The 20,112-nt window shown below is 35.2% G+C and overlaps 1 protein-coding gene across 1 annotated transcript in view; it reads left to right on the top strand.

The window, feature by feature from the left end:
- Positions 1–20,112, top strand: part of MAN1A1 (mannosidase alpha class 1A member 1) — a 173,508-nt gene that overhangs the window by 124,825 nt on the left and 28,571 nt on the right. Inside the window, exon 6 of the mRNA XM_040474511.1 lies at positions 18,865–18,988. Within this exon, the coding sequence (XP_040330445.1) occupies positions 18,865–18,988 (124 nt within the window). The remainder of the gene's footprint in view (positions 1–18,864; positions 18,989–20,112) is intronic.

Here is a 20,112-nt window from a genome sequence, read left to right as displayed (position 1 = left end):
GGTTTTTTTTTTTTTTTGTTTTTTTAATTTGGTCTCCTGGGGATCTTCTCTGTATCTGTGCAATTCAGCATTTGATCAAGGATTTGGGCAAAGTTTGTGGTAAGCCATCACCAAGCTCTGTCCTCTGATACATGAAATCATTAAGCCTTTCGCCTTCTGCCTCCTAGTTAGACATGTATACAGGAGTACCTGGGTCAGAAAACACAGTAGAACTCACAAGGTCCTCTGGTTTCTGCCAGCTGTTTTCCTGTTGATCGACTGGTATCTTATTTAGTGGCCCTCCAGGGATTTGGGCAGAGATTATACTCAGATTTTTGGTCCTACCCCTTCCATGGCTCACAGATTTCTAGGACTACCCCCACTCTGCCTTCCTCCCCTCAGTAAATTGTCAGCTGCTCTGCCAACCTTTAACTCTGCCTAAAGTAAGACTGCAATTTTGTGAGATCAGGAAAAAAGCACTCACTCAAGTTCTAACTCATTGCAGTTGCTGTCTTTCAGTGGTTAATACTCCTTTAGTTTATGCTTGATTTGGGTCACTCTCTAGTGCCTTTAAAACAGTTGTATTAGATAGATAGATAGATAGATAGATAGATAGATAGATAGATGACATATAAATAATATATTAAATACACACACACACACAAAGAGAAGGGAGCAGCCAGATTATATATTGTAACTTACTGGAGTATTTGCCAGCCAATACCCTTCATCATTACTGGAAGCCAAAAGTCCCTCCACTTTTACAATAATGTTATAAAGAATTCTCCATGTTTTTAAGCACTGTCTTACAACATGATCTTTAATGGCTACATACTATTGGATCTTTTCAATGGTCTGTAAGTTTTCAACCTTTCTCTTGTTAGAGAGCCAAGTTCTTTTCAGTCTTATACTAGTATAAATAGTATTTGAATGAACAGGCCATGGATTTACTTGAGGATATAAATATTTATACTTGGGGATAAAATTATTAATATGTCTTTAGGGTAAATTTCTGGAGCTGAAATTTTTAAATTAGTGTGTGTGAATATTATTAATACTTCTGATGCATTTTGCCAAACTTCCCTACAGAATGCTTGTACCAGTTGTCAGTACCACCTAGGGAACAAGATTATTTATTTCCTTTCAAGTCACATAACTTTAAATATATTATGAGATTTTCTTTTTGCTAAGAGAGTTAGTTCTGATTTATCCTTTTTTTTAAAATAACTGTCTCCACATGCTATGCTTATGTTAACAAAAGTCAGAGTTGTAATACGGTCACATAATCAAAATAGTAGAATAGTAGGAGCTGTATTTAGTTTAATTATTAGGCTTTTATTTTAGTAATAAGAATACTTGGAAACATTTTAAATTCTACTTTAGGGAACTAACTTTATTCAGATACTACTTAAGAATGAATTTTTATTTATTACCTCCCCCCCCCTTTTTTTAAAGCTGCTTTATTGAGATATAATTTACATCCCATACAGTTCACCCAGTTAAAGTGTACAACTCAGTGGTGTTAGTATATTCACAGAGATGCACAACCATGATTTCCTTTCCTTTTGAATAATAAGATGAGGATAGAATCCTGGCAATTTTATACATGTAAAAGTGTGGAAGACTAGTCATGATGAAGAAAGTTTCCTAGGCAAATGTCAAAATGGAGTCCAGATGGTTGGTGTTTGTTGTCATTGTTTTTATTTTTGAATAGAGGTGAAAGGCACTAATAAAAAAAAAAGGACAACAACCAAAATTTAAAAATAAACATTGTAAACTTTTCATATTAAAGGCTATAATATTTCTCTTATGCTAACAATACTACAGCCAAAGGAGCTCTGTAAAAAGTAATAATTCTTCATATTCTGAGGTTAGTTGCTGAAACTTGAGTAAAGACTAGGCATTAGACCATTTGAAGAAATTAATGTTCTTCGGTACAATATAATATCATGGTTGTATAGGAAAAATTTTCCGCTTTTTGGAGATGAATGCTGAAATATTTAATAGCTTGATGTCTATGATTTCTTTAAAATAATTCCCCCCGATAGGTGAAGCAAATATGGCAATGTAAATATTAATAGTGGTTAAATCTAGGTGGCAGCTATGTGAGTAAATCTAAATGCTTATTGAACTTTTGCTTACTTTACATGTTTGAATTTTTTGATTAAAAGTAAAGTTTTAAAAGATGAGTCTGTGAGCATTCTACATATGAAACAAGAATTGGTTTTAACAGTGTTTAGTCTGCTATTGTTTATGTTAAAAGACTATATATGATATTTACTCATATTGGTTAGTATACACAAAAAATTTTCTTTGGAATGAAAATCAAGAAACAAATAATAGTGACCATCTGTGAAAAAGAAAAAAAATATGTAAACAGTGGATGGGATAGGAATCGGAAGTAAAATTTTACCTTTTTGTGCTTTTAATTTGAAATATTTTATATCTAATAAAAATATATATTAAGAGAGAGCATGATTTTTAAGAATTGGACCCTTAAAAAATAGAAAAATAATTTTTTCTTGTTCCAAAGGCTTTCAGCTTTTGATAAAGTATTGGGCTTGTGGATGTAGTAACTGTTGTTGACCTAGACATTTAGAGTTCATCACTGGCATTAAAAACCAAAACTGTTTTACTTAGTCACAACTTATCAGAATTATTTTTCTTTTTACCTCTTTATAGCACATTTGCACCAGGGAGTTTTATTATCAAGAAAAAAGTTTATTAGGAGTCTATTCTGTGTATATTATTCTTCTTTAAACTATCATATTGCTTCAAATAAACACTGAATCGTAATCTCAGTTTTACTGCTAATAAATTCCCTTTGCTCTACTAGTCTCCTAGACTCTGCAAATTAGCTAATTAACCCCTAACATATATAGGAACATGAAAAATAACATGATGTAGTATGTTAAAAGTGTAGCCCACACATAGCAAAAATAATCAACCTAATATGGAATCCCATCCTGTCCCTGTCAGTTAACTAAAAACTAGATGAGTCACTTAACCTTGCTAAGTCTCAGTTTCTTTTTGGTAAACAGTAAGATAATAATACTACCTAAATGGTTATTGAAAAAAGATTAATTGAATTATATAAACAATCTCCTACCTGTCATGCCCTCATTTAAAAGAGGTACCCAATGGCTATTTATGTTTAAAATATGGTTTACTAGTTAAGTCTATCAAGAACTGTTATTTTTGACATTGGTTTCATTGCTTCATATTATGTACAGGTAATTCTAACAAGAATGAAATGTAAACAATTTTACCTGCAAACAAGACATTATATGAAAATAATTTTAATTAAATTTAAAGTTTAGATCAGTTTTTAAGAAAATTATTTTGCACGTCTCTTCAAACTTGCCAAGTAAAATAAATTTTTGAGTTATCAAATCTTTACCGTTTCTTTAAACTTCCTATTGGGTTTAACCCACTGTTGCACAGTTGATTGGATCAGCAGCTATGGAAATCACAATGTCCTTTGTGAGCATTACATATTATCTATAGTAAAGTAGTTGATATAATGAGCAAGTCTGGGCCAAGAAAGATTTCTGTGGTAGGCTTTTAAAAATCATTCTAAAATGAATATTGTGGCAAAAGTCCCCTTTTGGCAGGAGATAATTTGAGAGAATAATCTTTGCTAATTTCCTATGCATATGAATATTCATACATAGATGGATTTTTTTAAATGATGATTCATTAGGGACTCATAATTAATTGTTTAGCTACCTTACAGAAGGGATATGCTGCACCTGTCCAAAACAGATGAAGATTTTGTGCCTTTGGACAGGAAAAAAATCACTGGACAGGAATTTTGTGCTCTTCCTAATTAATGCATATAAAATGACATTGGTCTGTGCAGCTGTCTCTTACTACTAGAAATATTTTTCAAATTACCTTTTTTCTAGAAGACTTGTAAGACATGTAAGAGGTTTCTTGAAGTGCTACATATTTGGTAGTTGAACAGCAATTAAATTGCTGTAAGAAAGTTGGCTGTTAACAGTAGCAATTTGTTACATTTTTAACTCCTGGGAATGCCTTACGTTGTTTCATTATTACTTGTGTTATAATTTCTATCTCCAAGTGAACATTTGGTGAATTTATTTTTATTGAGTAGGCATCTCTAAAATTGAAGAGAAAAACCCAAAACCAGATTTCTTTTGGTTAGCTAAATGTCAGTTGCTTAATGCAAGAGATAAAAATACTTTTCTGGGCTAAACTCTCTATAGTTTCAAAGCACATTCATGTGTATTATTCTATTTGATCCTGTGCAAATCCTACAAGGTGGGTTGCACAGGTATTACTTTGTTTTAAATATCAAGAAATTGCTGCCTTACAGAGTTTAAGGGACTTGCCCAAGGTCACACCTGAAAATTCTCTTAAGTGCATAAATAATGCTTAAAGATGATCTGGCCCATTCTCTCATTTACCTACAGCCTCTCTGTTGTCTAAGTTCTTCTGGATAAAATGTTCTCCATTTTTAATTAAATACAACCTTTTTTTCCCCATCTCTTAATTAGGAAATACTGATGAAACTACTAAATCTCTATAGGAAAGAAATAAATCAGTAAACTTTTGCTGTAAGTTCAAAAAAAGAGAGAAAAATACTAAGAGAACTTAACTTTAAGCTACTTAAATATTCATTAGCTGTAATGAGCTAAGCTACTGAATAGAAGAGCCTAATACAACTTTTTAAAAAGTGATAAATGATGTGAGAAACAAAAATATTTATAGTTAAAAAATATAATATACTTAAATATAATAATACTATGATTTTCACTGTTAAATCAATTTAAGGAAGATATTGCTAAGATTTTCATGATTTTTAAAACATAACCTTGGATAACGGGAGGAGACTTTTTAAACAGAGCACAGAAACCAGAACATATATGGGGGTGTGGGGGAATGCAAAATGTTTACCAAATAAATATTAGCAGAGGGAGGGAGAAAAAAAAATGACTGAAGTCAAAAGACAAATAGCACCTTGGGAAAAAATTGCAAAACACATGATGAATAAAAGGCAAGTTTTCTTAATATATAAAAACCTCATTCTAAGAGCTTTACTATAACTAAGGATGGCTAATGTGGCATGATTATAGTATTTAAATATTAGAGAGGTCTACCTGTTTGTCAGTAGAGGATTGGTTTAATTAAATGTGATTATCTTTTTATGAAATATTATTATGCAGCTGTTAAAAATTATTATCCTAGAAAGGTATCTGTGTTGAGCTACTAATTGAGGCAAGTACCTTGCAAAGTAAAGTGTATAATGTAATCCCGTTTTATTGAGAAGAACAAATCCTCAATACCTGCACATACCCATATGCTTGTATGCATGTAGATGAGAACATTGGCTAACTAGGCAGGCAGGAGACATTCTAGGAGGGTAGGAATACAGTATGAGCTTCTTCTCCATTCATCATTGCATTGTTTCACTCATAATAGTACACATTTCTTAAAATTTCATTTTGAAATTTGTATAATTTTTAACTGTGTATTTTTTTAATTTATAAAAAATAATAGAAGTGGGAGAGACAGTGACACCAATACATAAATGAGACAAGTTTGTAAACATATACTTCTTAGAAAAAGATTGTGCATTGGCCATTGACCATCAGATGCTCAAAAAGAGAAATGCAAATTAAAATAGCATTAAGATGTTATTTTTTTACCTAGAAGATTGATCAAGTTCTTAATTTTTTTCTTTATATGTTTCATATTTTTATTGAAGTCTAATTAACATACAATTTTATATTCATTTCAAGTGTATAATATAATGTTTCACCATTTCTGTGCCCATCCTCATCTGTCACCAAACATGTTTACAGTCCTATTAAATGTCAGTTGCTGTACTTTTCACCTCCATGACTTACTTGTATTGTAAGGGGAAGTGTGTATCTTTTTAATCCCCTTTATCTATTTCACTCATCCTCCTACCCCTAAGATTTAAAAAAATTGATAAGTTCCCAGAGTTAGCAGCTAGGATATTCTCATGCGTACTCAGAGGGACTATGTATATAGGGACAAACCTTTTAGAATATAATTGGGAGGTGTTTATTAAATTTAAATATATACTTTATCACCTGGAAATTCCACTTGTAGGATTTTATTCTGGAGACCTACTCATGAATGTGCACCATTGTTTAGAAATAGCGAAACTTGAGACCAAAAAAATGATTAAATAAGTTACTCTACACCCACACACTGGAGTACTATGCAACTGGAATGAGGCAGAACAACTAAATACTTCACTTTTTTCATGAAACACAGGACATAGTAACATGTATAGTATACTTCCATTTATATTTTTAACAAGTTTGTCTAGTGACCATGTTACTAGGAAGTTTTGGGAGAGATTCCAGTAAATTGGTGATTGATGTTTATTCAGAGATAATAGTAAGATCTGAAGGAAGAGACAAATTCATTTCCACTGCATAATCTTTTGTTGTTGGTTTTTTTTTTACTTTTTTGCTATATGCATGTTATTTTCATGATTTTAAATAATTTCAGGATTACCATTGCAAAAGAAAAGTTTCTCACATTGAATAAATTGATCTTTATAAAAAACTAAAAAAATAAAAGGAAAATTAAAATGATCAGACCTGGCTTTTTCCTTGTAATTGTGAACAGTGTGGTTATTATAGACAAATCAGAAAAACAGAGCTCATGTTTTTCTTTGTCTTGCCCTCTTCTGCCTCAGTCTTTGCCATCTTCTTAAAAATAGCATCAGTACCCACCCAGCTGCTAAAGCCAAACAACAACAGCAACAACTAGAAATCATCCTTGATTCCTGTCTTCCCTCATCTCCAAATCCAATACTTCTGGCAACTCTTCCCTCCAGACAGAGCCCAAATCCCTCCACATCTGTCCATCTATTGGCACCTAGTCCAGACCACCATCTGTTTTTTGCCTGAATACCTGTTTGCTTGCTTCCAGTCTTGCTCTCGTATAGTCTATTCTTCCCACAGTATCAAGAATGAACTCTAAAAATGCAAATGAGAGATCATCACCTCCTTTGTAAAACCCTAGTGACTTTCCATTGCACTTAGAATAAATCCAAACACTTGCTCTGGCCTTACAGTTGCCTTTATCAGCTTGCTAGTGTCCCTGTCACTAGAGTCCCCTAACTGATTATCCTTCAGCTACACACCCAGACTCTTTCTCGCACACTTTACAGCATCCTGCCTACCTTAGGGTACTTTCAGGAGACACTTCCCAGCCTTTGCTGATACGTTCATTTTTATCTCACTGGTCTCAGCTTGAAAATCTTCCCTCCAACATAGTCTTTCCAATAAACCCATCAAAAGAAGCTTCCGTGTCAGACTCTGTCACATCGTACTGTTTTATTTTCTTCTCAGTGCTTAACATTACAGGAGAATCATGCCATTTTTCACACTGACATTCCACACTGACTGCTATTAACTGAAGTAGGTAATCTTAAATTCCAAGAATGTGCATTTTCCCCATGGGATACAAGAGAACATTTTCATTTTGAATGGAGAGATGGGGATAGCCCATAAACATTGTTATTGTTCTTAAATTGGCATTCAAGAAACAAGAAGGCACTCATCAAAGCTGTAAGATTTATTTTGTAGCAAGAGTAGCCTCAATCCATAAATCCTTGGAATGCTTCTTCTAGTTCATTGCTTTATCTCACAGCAGTTCATTTCAGACCAGATCTATCTGGAAAGTCTGGTCTTAGTCTGACTTAGTCTTAGATGAATTTGTCCTAATTGACACCTCTTTCCTTCCATTCAGGATTCCTCTATTTCTCAGAGATTCTTTTAATGACATCACCAAACCCCATCCTCAGTGACTTAAGAACACTAGTGTTTGGGGCCTAATTACTACACAGAACTTTCTGGGCCAGCACTGTACCCTTACTGCAATGTAAAGCTCAGAGTCCATTAGCCATAAGGTAAAAAAGGAAGGTATTTTTTCCTCTCTTTTTCGTTCTTCCTTTCTTTTTTATTTTTATTTCTTTAATTTTTTAATTAAAAAAATTTAATATTTATATTTATTTTTGAGACAGAGGGAGACAGAGCATGAGTGGGGGAGGGGTAGAGAGAGAGGGAGACACAGAACCTGAAGCAGGCTCCAGGCCCTGAGCTGTCAGCACAGAGCCAACATGGGGCTTGAATTCACAAACCATGAAATTATGACCTGAGCCTAAGTCAGACACTCAACCAACTGAGCAATCCAGGCACCCCTCTAACTTTTTCTTATAGGTGAAATGGATGATTATCATTTTCAATTTCAAAGCACTATTTTGATGTTTTCATTTTAGCATTTTATAATGTTCTCTAAGAATTTACCAAAAGCTACAGTTTTTTGTGTCAGCACTCCTTTATTTCCTTAAAGGTAAAATAAGAATGATTGTATGGCCTCAAGATGCTAGACTGATGTTTTCATTTTTGCATTTTACATAGGTAATGCACATTAAACAAAGATTTTTAAAAGCTACAGATATATCTGCCAACACTCATATATCTTCAATAGTTCTTCTAGATAATAGGTAGTTTTACTACCAAAGCTCCTCCAACTATTTACTCAATATTTTGAAACATTTTTAAATTTCAATATTAGCATCAGGAGGCTACCAAAAGTTCAGACTATGTAAACTACCCACTTTGATTATTCTCACTTTGTAAAAGTAGTGTTGTTATATGTTTCAGTATCTTTTTCCTATAACATAAAGAATCCTAATTGCTTGAATATATATGAACACGTGAGTTAAAGTGACACATAAGAGTATTAATATATATAAAATATTTTAATTATGAATAATAAACCTTGCTTAAAGTAATTCCTGAATTTTGTAGGGAACATATTGATTACAGTAATGTTAGAAATGGACTTGCTGCTGAAATATATAAATAAAACAATCATCAAATTATTGTACCTGTGTGAATATCTGTAGGGGTGGTGGGAGGAAGGCAGTAAAGAAACAGAATTGTATTTATTGTCTTTAGGTCTTATTCTCCGGTTAGGAAGATAAACTAAAGCATGTAAAAAGTTAAATAACAGAGAAGATGTCACAAGGCAGCAGATAGCTAATTATACACAGGTGATCCTTTAGCACCGACTGCATTTATATAAGGATGTCATTGAGGGCCACACAGAACAGACGCGGATTTCAACCACAGTGGCTCCTGTTCCGTTGAGAAGGATACCTGCCTTTATTGCTGAGTCTTCCTCAACCTTGTACTCTTCCTCCTTATTCTTACTCACCTCTTAGTTCTCTTGTCATAAGACAAGAGAATTTTTCCTAATCTTTATGTTCTTAAAACCTGAGTTGCCAAACTGTTTCGTAACACAGTATTCTACAGCCTCTGAACCATAAGTTGTAGGCAGAAGGCAGGGAAATGAGAATGAAGTCGTTTGATAGTTTTATTCTCCAGCATCTGTTCAGAGTAATCTCTGAATCTGTTTGTTCTTACCACAAGTTATGCATACTTGTTTGTGATAATTCTTTATGTAAAAGTTCAAAACCCAGAAAAACTACTATTTTAAATTATAAAGTGGTTTAATTGCCTACCTAGTTTTTTTTGGTTGGTTAGAGTTCTATTCGATGTTAAAAGAAGTAATTTGAATTTACATAATGCCTCTTAAAAGAACACATTAATTATTGGCCCTGATCACCTAGACTCACCTATTTTCTTGAACTTTCTCACTGTTAACTCATCATTTGGGTATTTGAATAGTACTTGTAGTATTTAGCTACATTTTGCCAATACAGGCTCCTTAACTTAGCATTTATTTTATTTATTTTCCTTTAAAAAGAATCTATTGCCCACTCTGAAGTATGGTGATAACTAATTTATTAAGCATCAGAGAATGAATCTTTCCCAATTACTATCAAGTAGTTTAATATCTGGAAAAAACATACAGCGAGGATCTGTTGAACTTGGTAATGAAATATCAATGTGCTTTATATACCATAGTAGTCAGAGGAAGCTCACTTTCTTTCATAAAAATTTAATTAGACCCACTTGATTTCTTTGCCGAAGACCTCTGAAGAATGCCCAAAGGAAAACCAGAATGGTTCTCCAAAAACTGTTTTGCTTCTACTCAGGTAACTGGACAAAAATTTAATTGAGTTGCAGCTGATAACCCAGCCCTCCAAAATTTCAGAACAAACCATCTTTACCAGTAAGATGCTGGAAGGATAAGTAAATCTAATCAATCTCCAAGTAAAGCCAGACCCTCATGGGAGGGTCATGCTCACTGAGAAACCCCATTAATTTTGTTCAACTCCAGGGGAGCCTGGGTGGCTCAGTCAGTTGAGCGTCTGACTCTTGATTTCAGCTCAGGTCATGATCCCAGGGTTGTGGGCCCGAGCCCTGAGTCAGACTCCATGCGCTTGATGCTTGAGATTCTCTCTCCCTCTTTCTCTCTCCCCCTCTCACAGTCTCTTGCTCCATCTAAAAACAAAAAAAAAAAAAGAAAAAGAAAAAAAGTATTTCAACTCCAAAGTCAGGTTGTTCTTTAGTAAATTGAGGATTTTTATTTCAATGATCCTTTTCTAAGCCTGTATTCCAGATGAAATCATTATCATTCCCAAAACTCTTATATATACTGTGCTTACAGAGAAAAGTTATCTGAAATTTGAAAATAAGGCAAAAAGGTGGGTATGCTATCATGTCATGTTAGGGTAAAAGATTATCTAGAGGATGGTATTGAATTCAAAGCACTATATACTATTGATTAAAGGTCCTAGGGTTAGTGAGGTTACATGTTCAATTGTAGAATTTTGATGAAATATAGATTTTCTAGAGATGCAAATATTTTGTCTGGTGGAAAAGATAATCCAAGAGTTACCGTTTATGATGCTGTTGTACATGACCTAGCATTGTGGGTAGACTAGAGGGACTCTCCTAGCATTGCCTAAAAACAACCAGTTTCTCAAATGCTCCTTGATTGTTTTGTTATCTTACTGGTTCCTTTATTGAACCAATAAAATATTTGTCATCTGAAAAAACAGAAAACCTTAGCGTGTTTCCTATAGTGTTTCATGTTTACATTGTACATGTGCCACGCTCTCAATAAATTATGGTCGACTTACTGGCTCATTCTTACTTGACTTTGGCAAGATGTACCCCCAGAGTACTTATGTTTTAACCCGTTGAGCAAAATCATTTAATATTATCCTCTTATACTTCAGAATTTCTGCCAAAACCTAACGTTAGTTTTGGCATAATTGATAGTAAACTGTTCTTTCCCAATAGTAATTGCTCCATAGCTTCTGCTGTACCTTAAGATCAGTGGTGGCAGACTTGTAGCTTTCATGGGCCACATAAAATTTCGCTAATAATTGAGAGGCTGGCTTTAGGTTGCCAGTGTTTTTATTTCATAAAAAAAACAATACCAAAACATAACCCTGCCTATTATCATCATTATTTCATTGAAAAAGGAAAAGCTTAACATCACAAAAGTGAGAAGGACATTAAAGTGGAATAAAAGACAATCATTTAAATTGAATAAAATTTAGCTTTCATAATAATTTACTGCCCTGTCCTTATTTTTCTCATTTCACCATATCTCAGCTCTTAGAAATCACAACTTCAGATTACTTCAAGTTTGTGGTAGAAAACTTGTATCCAGACTAGAAAGGATATTTTTTTTCTTAAATTGTCTGTAAAAGGGCTTGTATGTGGTAACTCTAAATATAGGATTTTATTATTTAGCTACAAGTTAGGGGTAGGAGCCAAAGACATAGACCCTTCATTATTTTTTAAATTTCATTAAATGAAGCATATATTAAATACGTTTGTTTCTTGGCACTGACCTAGACTTTGGAATTAGACTTTGAGTGCTTTATGAATAAAGCATCTTAGAATCTAGAAGGGAACAATCCTGGCCGTCCTGGTTACAGAAAGAGACTGAAGAACAGAATTTGAAGAATTAAAAGCCTGGAATCTGCACTGATTTCATTTATCTTGATCCACAGATGATCCATAGACCCATAGAATGAAAGGCAAATAAATAAACATAGCCAAATTTCACTGTATTATGAAACTGTATCCACTGTATTATGGATTAGATCTTAATGGATCTTAAATGATGTCTTAGAATGATGATATCTGTTAAACTCTTACAGTAATGAAACAGTTGTTTCTAAATCTCTGGCAAACTAATATTAGTTGGCATTTCTGAAGATGGAATATAGTATCCCCTATTCCATCCTGAGGTTTATTAGAAAAGTGTCTGGCTATAAATGTTTATTTGTGGTTCCTCCATCCCCAGCTTTAAAGGACTTGATATAATGATTTACAGCAGATGAATTTAAGATATCCCAAGAGCTCTAGAGACTACCAAATGTGGCAAGATACAATAGGTCCACACTTTTAAGAAATAACTCTGTAAACAGTAGACATTTATGCTTCCAATACGTATTCCCAAATCCATCTTCATTATCGGTTTTGACAATTAAATTAACATCTTCCAGCTGGAATCTGTGTAGACATTTTTGCGTGAAAATTAGTTAGCTTTAAAAAGAACTAGACCTACCACCAAATTATTTATAGTGACAAAAGTAAAATGAAAATAAAGTGGTTTCAATGTCTATCAATAAATGTATGTTTAGGGGCGCCTGGGTGGTGCAGTCGGTTAAGCGTCCGACTTCAGCCAGGTCACGATCTCGCAGTCCGTGAGTTCGAGCCCCGTGTCGGGCTCTGGGCTGATGGCTCAGAGCCTGGAGCCTGTTTCCGATTCTGTGTCTCCCTCTCTCTCTGCCCCTCCTCCGTTCATGCTCTGTCTCTCTCTGTCCCAAAAATAAATAAACGTTGAAAAAAAAAATGTATGTTTAAATAGACTAGAGTATAACTGACCCTCAAACAACATGGGTTTGACCTGTGTGGGTCTATGTATATGTGGATCTTTTTCCAATAAACACAGTATTGTAAATGTATTTTCTCCTTCTTATGATTTTCTTAACATTTTCTTGTCTCTAGCTAACTTTATCACAAGTAAACAGTATATAATACACATAACATACAAAATGTTAATTAACTGCTTATATTATCAATAAGACTTCCAGTCAATAGTAGGCTATTAGCAGTTACATTTTAGAGGAGTCAAAAGTTATACATGGATTTTCAACTGTACAGGAGGTCAACCTAACCCCTGTGTTGTTAGAGGTTCGCCTATATATCCATTCAGTCAGGTACTATTCACTCAAAAACAATGTACATTGATGGGTATGGGAAAAGTCCATGAAGAATGTGATGTATGTTTAAAAGAACATGTAGAATATGATTTTTTAAGTACAGTAAAGTAAATGTATGTGCATGCTCACACACCCTAAATGCACTACAATGCTTTCTAATCAGTATTACTAGCCTTTTAGGAGTGTTCCCCAAACCTAATGATAGGTTGCCCCAGTTTATCCAATAAGTGGGTAGAAACTGCATTCAACTTATTTGCAATCTCTTGATAATGTTTAGCAAGGAGATCTTACTGAAAGGACAGCTGGAAAACAGAATTTTAGCATCTTTGGACATGTGGAGCAGATTATTTATGGAACTAGAGAGGCCTTCTCATCATTTACATTTTTTTAATTTTTTTAATGTTTTATTTATTTTTGAGAGAGAGAAAGAGAGAGAGAGAGAGAGATATCACTAGCAAGGGAGGCACAGAGAGGGAGGGAGACACAGAATCTGAAGCAGGCTCCAGACTCTGAGCTGTCAGCACAGAGCCCACCGCAGGGCTCGAACCCATGAACCATGAGATCATGACCTGAGCCAAGTCAGATGCCCTACCGACTGAGCCACCCAGGCGCCCCTCACCATTTATATTTTTTGCAAACCCCAACCTCTGCTCCAATCCTACATAGTCAAATACAAGGACAGCAGTATTGACAGTCAGAATAAACTAAAATAATAAGTATTTAGTTTCAATTCTGTCAAAAGTAACTACCCATAAGAGGGAGCAAGGTGACTAATTTTAAAACATTGTTTTGGTCTTTGGTTAAGAAATTTAATGTGCATATTCTTTGGAGATTTAACCCACATGCTGCTGTTCAGAGGCAGTAAAGCATGAATAGTGAATTAATTCAATCAAATGGCTGCCCTTTATTAGCCATCATTTCCCTGTGGGTAGCCTTGAGGGAAGTAGTCCTCCCCAGCTGAATTTTGTATGGATGAGCTATAGTAGAACCTTGCCTAGTCCTAGAATGCCAGTCCCCTGGGATTATTAGTCCAACTCTCAGTGAGGTCTTAGATGACAAACTTGAAAGATCAGCATTGTGTGAATCTGTTCAGGAAGGGGGCATTTGTAATAAGTGAAGCTGAAATTGCTTAATCTCAAAATCAATTAGCTTTGGGAATACAGTTAAATGAAACAATCGTTCATGAACTTTTCTAATTATTCTTTCCTAATTTGTGCTAAAATCCAAAAGGAATAATATTGGATTATCTGCTCTTTTGAATTAAATATCCCTGTGTTCCTCTCTATTTGCATGCATAAGTAACGCTTTACCATAATATACAGAATGTGGGGAATTTTTTTTCTTCCAAAACTTGCTAACTCCATAGCCCAAGGGAATAACCCATATTCTGGACTTTGAACTTGAAGGGCATTTGTTTACTGATCAGCTAATCAGAAATTATTCAGGCAAGAATCCTCAAGACAATAGTTTATTGGCCCATTTCCCATTGTGCATAGAACAGCAAGTAGTAAGGAAGAGTAGATTGAAAGTCATAGCTAATCAAGACTGTATAACTATGTAATGCTTTGTTTATATATTCATCTGGCAATTTTTTAGAATCATCTCAGTTCTGTAAATGCTTTATTTGTTTCATTTGATTATAGTAAATAGCCAAATGTATTTTTTTTAATTTTTTTTTCAACATTTATTTGTTTTTGGGACAGAGAGAGACAGAGCATGAACGGGGGAGGGGCAGAGAGAGAGGGAGACACAGAATTGGAAACAGGCTCCAGGCTCTGAGCCATCAGCCCAGAGCCCGACACGGGGCTCGAACTCACGGACCGCGAGATCTTGACCTGGCTGAAGTCGGACGCTTAACCGACTGCGCCACCCAGGCGCCCCACAAATGTATTTTTTTAATGATCTAAACTATATCCGGGCAAACATATCACTTTGGGTACCTCAATTTAAGATTATTTTGAAGAGATTTACCATCAATCCAGAACAACCCTCCAGCTACTTGATTCATTACAAGTTCTAGGAGGAGTCAGCAGCACTCCCTGGTATTCAAGTGTGAATAGATTAGCAATATTAGAATGGTAGTTCCTTTCTCTGGATATTAGCCATTCCCAGGAGAGAGGGGAAAAAAGCATAATGTCCACTGCTTATGAGAGCAGTAAATAATTATACCTTCTTGTTTTTTATTGCAATAGGATGTGGGAGTATATTAACATTGCTTAATAAACTACACTCAAGTTGTACTCTCTAAAACAACAGAATAGTATTTCACATTTTCAAAAGAATCATAGTGACTCAGCTTTTAAAGACATGTTTCTAGTTGTGATTGCCAAAATCAGTTATTTTTTGTTGTGATGTTTTATCTTTAAGGAATTATTACCTTTGTAGAATACTGAAAATTTTAATTAAAAAGAATTTTTTTCAATACATTGAAAGATATGTATTAAATAATACTCCAATTTAAAATAGAAGAACTGGGGCTTGGAAGAAACAGAAGTAAGTGAAATTAGAGTAGTACAAAAGTTTGAAGTTCTGTTTCAGGATTCTTTGAACCACATACTTGGCAGCTTCCCAAATCACGTTAATTGCCTTTTTGTGTATACATTTCCATATGCTGACTCATCATTTGGCTTATAATGGTTATAATGCAATCATTATAACAAGATTGGGAATATTTAAATATTCTTCCCTTTTATGCCTACCTGATGGAACTAATAGTTTCTGAACACAAACTGTTATTTTGTTTTTAAATATTTTTCTGAAGTATTATTAGTGTTTAGAAAATAGATAAAGATAAAATAAAGAACACCATGACTGCCTTTAAAATACTGTGATAACAACTGAAGTTAAAGACATTTTAAATCCCCTACTCTCTCAGATGAGACTGATCTTGACCCAGAGGTCTAGAAAGCGTTAGTGTTTGGAATCATGGGATGCCCAGAGTATCCTGACCCCCAGATCAAAGGAGCAGAACTCTCTCCACACTCATTTCCCTTTGTCATAAACCCACCATTTTGATGTCAAATGCTCAACGTTTGTATATATCAGTTTAGGAATTAGGGCCATATAAATATATTGATTCCTCAATAGACTTAAAATTTAGAGACCTTAGAAATCATTCTATGAGTGTCCAAAACTGGTTCTGATTCAGTACACATTTGCGGTACAAACAGGCAGCCAGTACACACATTTTTTAGCTGTTGTGTTTTTTAGCTGTACCCAGTACACACATTTTTTAGCTGTTATGGCTTATGTTGTGTGCCCCACACTCTTCCCCAGACCAATCTCTAGTCATTGCAGGTTTGCCTAAGAAAAGGTAAGTGACCTTATTAAATATCTAGATAAAACGATACTCTCTCTGGCCTCCTGAAATCCCTCTCTCACTTATATTCAACAGCCAGCACAACTATTGATCTTACCATTTTACTGAAATACATTAATTCTGTAGGTTGGAAGAATGGTAATCAAAGCCATTCTTTCATATAAACATACCATGTATTCTAAGCCCAGCTTTCTTCCTGTTCGCGTGACATATCCTTTGCTGATGCTTTTACTGTTCTTGCTTCCTATATAATTAAACAGTGATAGAGAAGTGTGCTGATTTCCTTCTGATATGAATGTGCAAAGGAGAAAGAGGGAATGTATATAATCCTTTTTAAATCTTAACTTTTTTTAACATATTGAAATTTTTTCAGTGTGTCTCTGATTTTCTCTTAACCACATTAATAGCAGGCAACAAACACATGGAAACAAAAGGAATTTGAATTTTAGATTAGTACGTATATACTACTTGAGTTTCCCAGGTGAGAGTGCTGCCACACCCTCATACCCTGAACTGAAAAGAACCAGTCTTTGAAGATCTGGAAACTGGGTTGCATTCCTAGCACATTGTCTTTTTCCCCCTCTGGGACAAAGTCCTCATTCCCTCTTACCTTGATATTGTGGCTTTGATTTTAATAGTTTCTATAGAACATAGAAACTTTTGTTTTTGCTTCATTAGGCTTATTGACTCTGGTCAGTGATGGAATGGTTGGAATTTAAAAACATATGACAACAAACTAATGACCAATTACTATGTGCACTTGCCATATGTCAATAAAATTTGAAAGTAGTTGTTCATCCTATTTGGATGATTGGCTATTGCTTTCGTCTAAGCCAGCCATGAAAATAGAAACTGATTTACATTCCTAGAACTTAATAAATGTAAGGCATTTTTAAAAATAAGTAAATGTGTGATTTTCAGACCTCTTTTATTTCTGTTTACTTTTTATTGTGTTTACTATAAACCTGTGTTAGAAGATAAAATCTAGGTTTTGCTCTAAAAAGAAACAGAGCAGGGAGGAAATCTAGGGGACACCAAGAGCAGTATTCAGATGGAGTCCACTTGGAAAGGGAGGAAAATGAGAAATCCATAAGCCTCCAAGACCTGGCCCAGATTGAACTTCGTAGCCTTCTCTTCCCTTCCCTCTACTCACCAGTATCAGGAGCTTCTTCCAGTTCCTGGCTAGCCCTTCTGTGTGCTCTCAATATGCGGATGCTCCCTCTCACCATTCTTCCTCACTAAATCTTATTCATTCTTCAAGAATCACTGGGGAGTCTCCTGCTTAAGAAGTCTTCTGTGCCCCTCTGCCATGTAGGATTATATGTCCTGGCTCTCAGGTCTCAGAGACCTTTTCACACATCTATCCTGGCACTTACCATATTTAATTGGAATTACCTATGCCTAGGTCATTCTCTCATATTATACTATAAGGTCTTTAAGGAAAGAGTGATCATAATCATCCTTTAACCCAATGCCATACATAGTCCCTGGCAAATGGTAGGCATGTAATAAATCCACATTTGAACAACAACCAAAACGTGGGTTTTCAGCTTTCTCCAAGGGGATTTATTGGTAAAATCCTTGACTTGACTCTTTATTTCAAATATCATGCAAGTCTTGACGTTTTAAATGGTGCCGCAAAAATACACTGTGCCCAAGAGTCTGACCATGTCTCCAAAGTTATTTTATGTGTATTTGTGTGTATGTATATTTAGGATTAACTCTTTTTAGAAACCATTTCTCCCAGATGAGCCATGAGGCAATAATTTTGGGAGCTCATGCCTTTTGACCTCTTTCAGATTTGAATTTCATAATTGTGTTGAACATAGATTAAATGGGTCAGAGAATAAGTGAGTGCTCTGGAAAATATACTTAGAAAATAAGTAAAATAGTGTAAGGGAAAACAAAAGAAAGTAGTAAGTGGAGGGAGGGTTTGGGGAAAGATTCAGTGAGTTTATAACCAATGAATCAATGAAATGTATATCAAAGAAAAACTTTAAATATAATGTGAATGTCTATAATAGTCCATGGAATCTTAGGCTGAAATTAATTAAAATGTTGGAAGGCTTTATGTGGGATTTGGGATATGTTTATATTCCACTTGGAATGGGTATGTATCTCTATATGGCTCCTGTTCCTTCCAAAATATTTGTCTGTTCATCAACAGCAAGGACACAGCAACTTTTTTCTGACTGAAGTCTACATTGATTTTCAATTTGTAGGTAAGAGTCAAAGCCTGAAACCAATAGCCAAAGCCAACAATGCTGGATATTTTTAAATATCCAGAGTGGACTATCAGCTGAGATACCATTATTCAAAAGCTGTCTCTTTCACTTCTGTTATTTAGAGCTGCAAAAATTGGCATTAGTCTGACTCTTCAATCTCCTCTCTTCTTTAGTGGGATTGGAAGGAACTGGCCCTGGGCCTCAGGAGGCAGCAGTATTTTGGCAGAATTCGGAACTCTGCATTTGGAGTTTCTACACTTGAGCCACTTATCAGGAAACCCCATCTTTGCTGAAAAGGTGAGATCCTCCAATACACCTTGCATTGCAAAGCTTCACTTGTGAGAAACAATATCCTCTCCTGGACGATTTAGTAATTTTGGATGTGGAAAAGAACAACCAAGTTTAATATAGTTCTTTATGATGTTTTGTTACATGCGGCATTTCATTTTACCAAACAGTAATCCTGCAGCCTTTTTCTGGCATCTTCTAACTCTGTGTGAGGCAGCCTGTGATACATGTCTGCTTCTCTATACCTCAAGCAAGTCTCTTCACCTCTCTGAATTTTTTCCTTATCTAAAAATATATAGGTGTTGTGTGGGACTGTATGAACCACGTATGTGACTTTTTAAACTCAAAATATAAATTAAATTTGAGGTAGCAATTGAATCTATTTCTAATTTGCAAGAAACAAGCCCATAGATATTTGGGTAAATTTATATTCAGCCCAACACTTCTGCCCTAAGCTTTCACCCCATCTCTCAACTCCCCTTTACAGCAAGATTCCTTGGGAGGCTTGTCTCTGTTATCCCCTCTTCTTGTGTCCCACTATCTTGAACACTTTCCAGTCAGCTTTTCTCCCTGCCACACCCATCTCAGTGACCAGTGAGCTCCACATTACCAGGTCTGGTAATTATTCTCACCTCCCAATTTCATCACCCTCTCAGCATCTGATGCACTTGCTCACTTCTCCATGAGACACTGATGGGGCTGCAAGCTTATGGTGCTATCCTGGTTTGCCTCCTTCCTCAGTGGAGTGCTCCTTCTCAGCCTCCTTTGTTGGATCTTCCTCAGCACCCCAATATCTAAATATCCGAAAGCCCCAGGACTCAAGCCTGGGCCTTTTTATGTTCACTCTCTACATTATTTCATCCAGTCTCATGGGTCTACATGCTATCTATGTGCTGTTGACTCCAAATTTGTAATTCCAGTCCCAACATGTCCCAGACTCTCTCTCCAGCATTTCCACTGAAAGATCTAAAAAAGAGCTACTACTTAAAAATGCCTCAGACTCAACCCCCAGACCTGTTTCTACCTCAGTCTTCACTATCTGAATAAACGAACACCTCCGTTTACCCAGTGGTTCAGACCACTAATCGGAGGTCATCCAGGCTCAGGCTCCTCTCTTTTTGATAGACCTTAGG

Source organism: Herpailurus yagouaroundi, unplaced genomic scaffold (assembly GCF_014898765.1).
Source record: "Herpailurus yagouaroundi ecotype Mexico unplaced genomic scaffold, PumYag 139, whole genome shotgun sequence".
Taxonomy (NCBI): domain Eukaryota; kingdom Metazoa; phylum Chordata; class Mammalia; order Carnivora; family Felidae; genus Herpailurus; species Herpailurus yagouaroundi.
Note: the sequence above shows the minus strand (reverse complement) of the source record. Positions and strands in the feature narration are given on the sequence as shown.